The sequence below is a fragment of the Gadus macrocephalus genome, chromosome 10 (assembly GCF_031168955.1).
Source record: "Gadus macrocephalus chromosome 10, ASM3116895v1".
Lineage (NCBI taxonomy): Eukaryota > Metazoa > Chordata > Actinopteri > Gadiformes > Gadidae > Gadus > Gadus macrocephalus.
In genome coordinates this window covers 13,208,379-13,218,069 of record NC_082391.1, presented here as the reverse complement: position 1 = coordinate 13,218,069, position 9,691 = coordinate 13,208,379, and the positions used below count along the sequence as shown (strand labels likewise).

Here is a 9,691-nt window from a genome sequence, read left to right as displayed (position 1 = left end):
GTTCTCGCGAGAGCACTATTTGAATTTGCTCAGCGAGTCTCTCTGGGAACGAGCAATGTACTTGTGTATATTCTGGGCGTCCCCTGGCCCAGAACATTAATCAATCACATCGATGTAATAATATATGCGGGCCAAAAGCGTTGCTGTTTTACCGACCGGATACGGCCACTTGTCTGGATAGTCACCCCTTGTATTCTTCTGATTGGTCATAGTGATCCAGTGATATTTTCAAACGCATGCTTGGTGCCGCCCCTCGAGTTGGGCCATTTTCATTACTCGTTGCCAGACCCTACAGCTTTCTAGATGCGGGTTTGGATGTCCAGGCTAAGCCTCTCTCAATTTACATCGTAAAAATGACACAATGATGATAACAAATGTTACAATGCCTCAATTGAAAAAAATTAACATTTATTGAACCGTCTGTAAATCACGGCAAAAAATATACATATATATCGGCCGATACGATACACGTAAAAAACGCAAATATCGACCAATCACTAATTGAGAAGCTGATGCAGAAGGATCACCGTGTCTGGAGTTCTCATTTCGATAAGGACGACTTCATCATTCCTAAAAGAGCTGCTGACCCAAAGAACCCAAAGACAGTGTCATTGAGGAAGAATACTATTCCAAGAGTGCAGCAAGTGGCTACGGATAGACTTGAGGTAAAGTTGTTTGCTTATTTGTCGTGTTATATGAATTTTCACAATTGTTGTGGAGGAGGAAGAGTCATCCGAACGTTTAACAATTGTGGTCATATATTTGTGTAACCCTGCGTTCACACCAAAAGATGCAAAAAGTTGACGCGCGTCACGATCCCATTCAAAGTGAATGTAGAGACGCGTTGCTGCTTTGCTGCCGCAGCATTTGCTGCCGAGAAAACGGGCAGCAAAATTTGATTTGCGGCGCGTCAAAATCTGATTTGCAGCGCGGCATGCCCGTGCCCGCTGCCGGGCACGGGAGGCGGGCGCGTTCACGTATTTTGCGGCGCGTCAAATGCTGCTCGAGTTGAAATATTTAAACTTTTGACGCGCCGCAAAACCTTTGCCGCGCTGCAAAACTTTTGACGCGCCGCAAAACTTCGGCGGCAACGCGTTCGGGCAGCAAATGCATCTTTTGGTGTGAACGCAGGGTAATAACGGTAAAATAACATACAAACAATGAAACAAACGCCGCAAGAAGTCCAAAACAAAGAACCTGGGTTCAATGTTCGCAGGAATTACACTTGAACAACAATAGGGCCCTGCCTTGACTACCAATGTAAAAGGAAAAGAAAAATATAAAAAAATTTATATTCTTTTTTATTATTATGCATTAACAAATTATTATGCATTAACAATTTCCTTACCCAACTCTCGCAGGGTAAGGAAACATACTTCCATCAGGTACAAAGAATAAAGATGAGTAATGTATTGGTAATGTATTGTCCACTAAGACATTTCCTGGGGGAAACACTGCTTGAACATGTGCAAACGCAAATTGCTTGGGTCACTAAAGCTGGCTTTGCACTGCCGACACACAAAGGGCTTCTCCCCCGAGTGAGTCCTCAGGTGGGTCTTCAGGTTGGAGCTCTGACTGAAGCACTTCATGCATTGGTCACACTTGAAGGGCTTCTCCCCGGAGTGAGTCCTCATGTGGATCTTCAGGTTGCCGGTCTGTCTGAAGCGCTTCTTGCATTGGTCGCACCCGTAGGGCTTCTCGCCGGTGTGGGTACGCATGTGGATGGCCATCTTGGTGTTGTCTGAAAAAACCTTGCCACACAAGACACAGTGCGGGCCCTTGTTGCCGCTCCGAGGCCTAGTCCGCTCCTCAAGGTGGACTCGCCGCTCACCGCAGTGCAGGCCCTCCCGAGCCCGCTGGTCCGCGGACAGCGGGCTCGGGGCCTCCACTTCGGATGCGTTGAAGAGGGTGTCATGGCCGTCCACCGCCAGTGGGCCCTCCCCTTTTCCGTGGACGCTCCGGATCCTCAGCTCCCCGTTGTGACTGGACATGTGGGAGGAGCCAGGGGCGTCCACATGCAGTCTCTCAGAGATTGAGTCTTCTGCAGAGAGGAAAAACAAAGATTTTTATTATTATTAATTCATTATATGCACAAAGGGAGACAGTATGTACTTTGACAATCTTTCTAACTTCCATTGGTTGAGTATGCCTTTTCCTTGAATTTGGATTCCATGTTTTAACAATACTGTAGTTATATTTTGGGAATCAGAGCTGATCTCAGCATTCCTGCCACCTGTCTGCCACGAAGAAGATGTAAGTCATTGTCCTATAAACTGTAACTAGTCCTCCTGTTTAAGCAGGGCTCTGGTCATAATGCGGTTTCAAAAGAGGACCAGGTTTTTTTTAGCGCAGATAGAATCTAGTGCATTCTAGGTTGATCCAGATCGTTTGCTTGCTTGCTTGCCTTGATGCAATGTGTATTACTAACCTACAGTGGTCATGCCTCCACCAATATCCTCTTCCTCCTTGATTAAAATGGTGTGTCGGGTCTGCTGCTTTAAACATAAAGAAGAAAAGACACACAAGACATATACTTTCATTTGCACTGAAGTCATGACATTGAATCATAAAAGGTGTGTGCTTTTCACAGGTGTGTGCTGGAGTTTTAACAGAGGACGCCTCTTTTTTGGATAGTGAACGAGAAATTGATTTGTTATTAACCTGCCCAGTCAACTCCTCACAGACGCCAAGCCGTTCGCCGCGCTCCAGGCTCTTGGCGACACTGTGGTCCGTGGTCAGCGAGCTCAGAGCCTCCAGTTTGGATGCTTTTACGAGGGTGTCATGGCCGTCCACTGCCAATGGACCCTCCCCTCGTCCATGGACGCTCAGGATCCTCAGCTCCCTGTTGTGTCTGGACATGTGGGAGGAGCCTGGGGTTCCCACACGCAGACTCTCCGAGGTGGCGCCACGCTCTATGCTGCGTTCTGACAGTCACAGATTGAGAGGGATGTTTCCTCCAGCCCCCTCCTCCCGAGACTCAAAGCTCAAGCGGGTGACCAGGTTGAGGACACTGAACGAACATCATCACAAAATGATCCGAGCACATTAAATGCGAGACAAGCGCGATTATTCCATTTTGAGAATAACAAGCGACAACCTGTCCTTCCCTGTAAGCTGATGATGATCAGCCAACGTTTATATATTTGCAATTTATTTACGTTTGAGAATGATAAACCAGCTGATGTGGCATCTGTCTTGAAACCCATGGGCACTTAACTGATTCCATGTTTGAAATGCAACTCTAAAGTGTTACTCGTGTTTTAGCAGGGCACACTGGTCATGATGCTTTTCAAAAGACGACCAGGATTTATAGCGCAGGTAGAATCTAGCAGTCAGCCTATAATCGATACTGCCTAGAATCTATGGGTGGTTTAAATGTAGGGGAATATCCAACTGCCTTGTGTCCATCAAAGGCTTTAGGCCTGATGATGACTAAATTACATTCAGGCGCGTGCCGTCCATATGGGCAGGTGGGGCGGCGAACTCCCTGCAAAAGCATGCTCCCAAAAAAAATAGTTGCCTCAGTAAATCATTGCTCCAAGTTTATTTTTAATAATGTGATTGTCACATTAACTATCTATAGTTTCAGTAGGCTTTCCGACTATTTTTGATCTGTTGATATCAAATTGATGGTGGCGATTCTAGTTGAGTTTAACGTGTCATGCAATGTGGGGCAGCGGAGCTCAACGACCGCGTCCCTCCGTAGGTTTCTCGCATAACCCTGCAGGCTGCAATACGAATTGCAATCCGCGCTATAAGACGCCGATATGGTCGTAAAGTAGTCTGCCCATGGATATATTCTAGGACTGTTGTTTAAAATCGAATTACTCCGCCTGTATCTTTCAGCATTGAAGACTATTTATTTATTTATTTCAGCAGGTATTAAAATTGTATACCTGATTTCATACCCGATTTAAACAGCTGTTATTGAGAAATATCTGATTACAAAAGTGTTATTGAGAGATTTGCACACATCGTTGGGCCAAGAAGAAATAACTTCCCTATAAAGGGACATCATATGACGAGTATGGCGGATGGCACTTCAAAAGCGTGAAGTAACATTAGGCTATTAGTTTATTTTTCATTCTTACTCAAAATTAGTTTAGTTAACATGTTTTAATGTAGCTCAAAATATACATGTTAAAAAATATATATATATTGTGGGTGTGGTCATACGCCAGTAGTTTCTGCCCCACCGAAATGAAGGGGCACCGCACGCTACTGATTACATTCATGCAGGCAATGGGCATATCGTCAAATTAGGAGGCATGAGTTGTGAGGTAGCCTGCTTCACCGATATAAATAATTAATTTTGAATCATGATTATAACTTTTTCCTATTACTACAAATTAAGTCATATATAGCCCTCCCTGAATACTTGGACTGTCCTGTTTTCCAACTATTACTCAACTCACCATTCCCCAGTGCTTTAGTCCGTGGTTTGCAGATGCTGGCTCGAGCCAGGGCGAAACGACTTGCCGCACGCGATGCATTTGATCTCGTTTGAAGCCGCAAAGAAAACAGCTCACTTCTCATCACCTTCATCCTCGTCCTCAGCGATTCGTTTTCTTTCAGGCCCTCATTTATTTGTAAGCGAAGGGTGGTCGAGCAGTCCGAGAATAGTTGGCTAATTTCAGATACGGCCGCTTTCGCAAGCACGTCCATTATGGACAAAAGCTGTTCTTCCAAAGTTGGGTCGCTCGGTGACACGTTTATTAACATGTTTTACTCGATCACCGGTGAGAGGTAAAAAAAAAAAAAACTGAACTGGAACTGACCCTGTGATGTCGATATATCCCAGAACAGAATGGCCTCTTCCGGTATATTACCGTAACGACTGGAAAACGATATCAAAGAGCGAATGGAGGTACACGTGCCCCTAGGGGGACTTTTCAATACTGCAGGTAGTAAGCAGAACATTTCTCCCAATAAATAAAAACGGCAAACTGTCGATTCAATCAATCCATTTTTCAGCCTGAGCATGTTTTAATTCTTAACGCTAGACAATAGAAAATCGAGAAAATGGACAAGTGGTTGAAAACAGTCATATTCAATTAAGCACATGAATAAAGATAGAGGCATCAATCATCAATGGGGTCAGGATCGGAGGAGCGAGGTCGAGTTGAGGGGGAAAGAGACCGAGCCGGAGAGTTTGGATGCCAGGAGAGTTGGAGACTGGACAGTGCAACAGTTGAGAGAGGAGGATGGCGAAGTCTGGTATCGTTAGTGATGATATGGAGTATGATGATTCAGATGCAGAAATTTGGAATCCCGTGACCAGTAGGAAAAAGAATAGAACAAGAAGGTGTTCTGAGATGAGTGACAGTGACAGAGAAAAGCAGAATGAGTCGAAAAAAGCAAGGAGGAAGGAGGAAGGAGAAGTGTGGAAAGTGATTGTGGAGTTTGAAGAGATATCTAGTAGCAAGCTACACCCAGTCAAACTATCGAAAGCTATGAGAAATGAGATTGGTTCGGTCAAACAGGCAAGGTTCTTGAGCAAAGGAAGGATGTTAATAGAAACTGTTAACAAAGATCAGCAAGAAAAGATTTTGAAAATGAGTACACTGAACGAAGTGAGAATCAAAAGTCATATCCCTGGTATAAATCGTAAGATACGTGGAGTGATAATCGGAGTGCCAATAGACTTAAGTATTGAATAACTGCAGAAAGAAATCAAGGGAGCCAAAGTGACTGTTGAAAAAAGGTTGTCCACTAGATACCAGGGGAAAATAGTGGACAGTTTGTCTGTGCTTATTCAGTTTGAAGGGGCAATAAAGGATAAGGTTACGATTGGATACCTGAGTTACCCGGTTAGAGAATTTGTTCCCAGGCCATTGCGGTGCTTTAAATGCCAGAGGTTTGGGCATATAGCAGGACAATGTAGGGCAAAGCCAAGATGTGCCAAATGTGCAGGGGAACATGAATACGGTAAATGCGAGGCAGAGGCTAAAGCTAAATGCTGCAATTGTGGAGGGGATCACAGTGCTGCATATCAAGGATGCGAAGCACAGATTAAAGCAAAAGAAGTTCAGAAATATAAAGTCTCAGTATTCACAGCAAGCTTTAAAGCCAGTAGGTTTGCAGTGTGATGTGAATAAGGACACTTTGATTGTGGATAAGGCTAACTTTGTATTCTTCATGGCGAAGGTCATAAATCTAGCTATGCAGGACAAAAATACAAGGTCAGATCGGATAAAGATTGTTGTGGAGGCAGCAAGGGAATACTTAGACATAAAGGATGTAACGGGAGAGATGGTACAGGATGAGATCAATAGAAATGAAGGGGTTACTAAGTAGTATAATTATGGTGTTCCTTATTCTGCAGTGGAATGCCAGAAGCCTGATATCGAATGGGCAAGAATTTAAGAGATATATAGAGAAATTAGACGTTAAACCAGAAATCATTTGTATACAAGAAACATGGATGAAATCACACTTGGATTTTAAAATTGTAGGATACAACTCAGTTAGACTGGATAGGAATGAGCGGCAGGCAGGGGGATGTGCAACGTTTATTAAGGAAGGAATATTGTATGAAAGAGTACCAATGAATTATGAAACTAGTCTAGAGATAATTGTTATTGAAATCTGGGTTAATAAAAGGAAAATGACTATAATCAATTTGTACAATCCATGTAAGAAAATGAAGTTGGAGGAATTGGAGAGGGTAGGACAAAGGCAAAATGCTATATGGTGTGGAGATTTTAATGCACACAGCACGTTATGGGGAGGAAGGAAAGATGATGATAATGGGAAGACGATAGAGGAATTAATGGACAACAAGGGAATAGTTTGTTTAAATAATGGGGAGGGGACAAGAATAAATGTAAGCAATGGAGTGGAGTCAGCGTTAGATCTTACACTAGTAACAGATACACTGGCAGGAGTATGTTCATGGGAAGTAAGGAAAGAAACGACTGTTGGAAGTGATCACTATCCTATAATCATTGGAGTAGAATTGACAATTGAAGAGTGCAATCTAGAAAGAGTGATGAATTGGGACTTTCACAATGCAGAGTGGGAACTATTTAAGGAAATAAGTGAGAAAGAAATGTTAGAAATTGAGATAGGAGAAGATGTTGACCAGCTAAATACGAATGTGTGCAGAGTTATATTAGAGGCTGTTGAGAGAACAATTAAGAGGAAAGAAGGAAAAGGGAAAAAGAGGATGGTACCATGGTGGAACAAAGAATGTAGTAAAGCAATCAAGAGTAGAAATAAAGCATTTAGAAGGCTAAAGGGAAACCATAGGTTTGAGAACCTTATTGAATATAAAAGAAGTCAAGCAAATGTAAGGAGAACTATTAAAAATGCAAGGAAAACTTGTTGGAGGAATTTTTGCAATTCGGTGGGACGGGAAACGGAATTGGGACAGATTTGGGGCATGATTAAAAAGATGAACAGGGTTAAGAGATAATATGGATATCCAGTTTTGAAGGTAGGGGAAACAATAGCAATGAAGGAAGAAGAAAAGGGGGAGATGTTAGCAAAGGCTTTTGTGAAAGTTCATAGTTCAGAAAATATTAGTGAAGAGGGAAAAAGAGGGAGGGAGGCTACTTTAGTGGAGTATGAAGTGTTGATGCAAGATGAGGAAGAAAATGAAGATTTGCTTAATAAGACTTTCACAATGACAGAAATGAATCGTGCATTAAGGAAAACAAAGATGACCGCACCAGGAAAGGATCAGGATTGTTATATAATGATAAGTAATTTAAGTGAAGCAGCAAAGGGAATATTATTGGAGTTATACAATAGAATTTGGAAGGAAGGTAAATTACCAGAAAGTTGGAAGGAGGCAGTTATTGTACCAATACCTAAACCAGGGAAGGACAGTTCTAACCCAGAGAACTATAGGCCAATTGCCTTAACATCGAATATATGTAAAATAATGGAGAAAATGATAAATGAAAGATTAACATACTATATGGAGAGTAAAGGATTTATGTCAAAGTATCAGAGTGGGTTCAGAAAGGGGAGGAACACTATGGATCCGACCATATGTCTAGAACATGAGATCAGAAAGGCACAGATAAATAAGGAAAGTGTTGTAGCTGTGTTTTTTGATATTGAGAAGGCATATGATGTGGGTAGAAGGATTATTAGTTAGATTAAGGAAATTGGGAGTTAAAGGGAGAATATACAGATGGATTGAAGATTTTTTAACTGAGAGATCAATACAGGCGAGAGTAGGAAAAAGCTTGTCAGGGAAATTTAAAATAGAGAATGGAACACCACAGGGGAGCATAATTAGTCCACTATTATTTTCCATTATGATAAATGAAGTTTTTGAAGAAATAGAGAGTGGTATGGGTTTTTCATTATTTGCAGATGATGGGGTAATATGGAAGAGGGGGAAAAATATGAAATTCATTGTTAAAAAATTACAGGAGGTAATCAATAGAGTGGAGGAATGGTCTTATGAATGGGGTTTTAAGTTTTCGGTAGGGAAGACAAACATAATGTTTTTCACCAGGAAAAGAGTGGGAGATGAGATTAAATTAAAACTTTATAAACAAGACCTAAAAAGAGTAAAACACTTTAAGTTATTAGGAATGTGGTTTGATGAAAGGTTAACATGGAATATACACATTCAGAAGGTTGGGGACAAATGTAAAAAGGTTATAAATATAATGAGGTGTCTAGTTGGAAAAGAGTGGGGGGCGGATAGAGTGGCTCTAAAGGGTATATATGATGGTTTAATTAGAGCATTTATAGATTATGGGAGTGTGGTATATGGGGCAGCAGCAGAGACACTGGAAGGTATACAGAATCAGGCATTGCGTTTATGTACAGGCGGTTTTAAAACAACACCTATAGCTGCGCTGCAGGTAGAAATGGGGGTCATGCCTATTGACTTGAGAAGGCTGCAATTGTCACTGACATACTGGGTGCATTTACAAGGACATAGCAAGGACCATCCATCGCAAGACACGTTAAAACCTAGTTGGGAAAAAGAGAAAAAGGAAGTTAGGAATTTTGGTTGGACAGCAGTGCAGAGGGCAAAAGAAATTGGAATTGAAAAGATACAGTTTAGTCCAACAGTACCAATATCAGCACTCCCACCCTGGATTCTTCCAGATGCTACAGTAGATCTGACAATTCTAGAAAGGAAAAATAAAGATAGAGAGTTTGTTTGTAATGCCATAAGTGTGCAAGAGTATACTGATAAATTCTATGGTTATGTAAAGATATATACAGATGGATCAAAGAGTGCAGAAAGTAAAGTAGGAGTAGCATTTTGGGTCCCAGAATTTCAGGTGCGGGTGGGTAAAAGGGTCAATGATGAAGTATCGGTGTATACAGCAGAAATGATTGCAATATTATTGGCAATACATTGGGTAGAGGAAACTAGACCAGTAAGAGTAACAATATGTTCGGACTCAAGTTCAGTTCTAACCAGTCTACAGAGCAGTAAGTCAGATAGCAGGCCGGACATTCTAATAGAGATAAAACAGATTTTATATAGAATAGAGATGATGGGTATAACAGTGGTGTTTGTGTGGGTACCGGCACATATTGGAGTGAGAGGGAATGAGGTGGTAGATAAGGTGGCAAAAGAGGCAACAAAATGTGAAGAAATTGAATTACGCATAAATATCAGCAAGATGGAGGGTAAAAACATAATTAAAAGGAAAATGAAGGAGAAATGGCAGAAGAGGTGGGAGGAGGAGAGGAAGGGAAGGTGGTTTTA

At 41.8% G+C, this 9,691-nt stretch overlaps 1 protein-coding gene across 4 annotated transcripts; it reads right to left on the bottom strand.

The window, feature by feature from the left end:
* Positions 1-1,288: 1,288 nt before the first annotated feature.
* LOC132465734 (zinc finger protein 239-like) lies at positions 1,289-4,994 on the bottom strand. 4 transcript variants are annotated; one of them, XM_060062478.1, is made up of 4 exons: positions 4,416-4,994; positions 2,662-3,010; positions 2,429-2,495; positions 1,289-2,041 (listed from the first exon to the last, which is right to left on the bottom strand). In XM_060062478.1, exons 2-4 carry the CDS (start codon positions 2,857-2,859, stop codon positions 1,431-1,433), a joined length of 876 nt encoding a protein of 291 aa, XP_059918461.1. In that variant the 5' UTR covers positions 2,860-3,010; positions 4,416-4,994; the 3' UTR covers positions 1,289-1,430. The 4 variants fall into 4 exon arrangements, with proteins under 4 accessions (XP_059918461.1, XP_059918459.1, XP_059918460.1 ...); XM_060062476.1 differs by having other exon boundaries at positions 2,662-2,924; XM_060062477.1 differs by having other exon boundaries at positions 2,429-2,492; positions 2,662-2,924.
* Between the last annotated feature and the right edge of the window lie 4,697 nt (positions 4,995-9,691).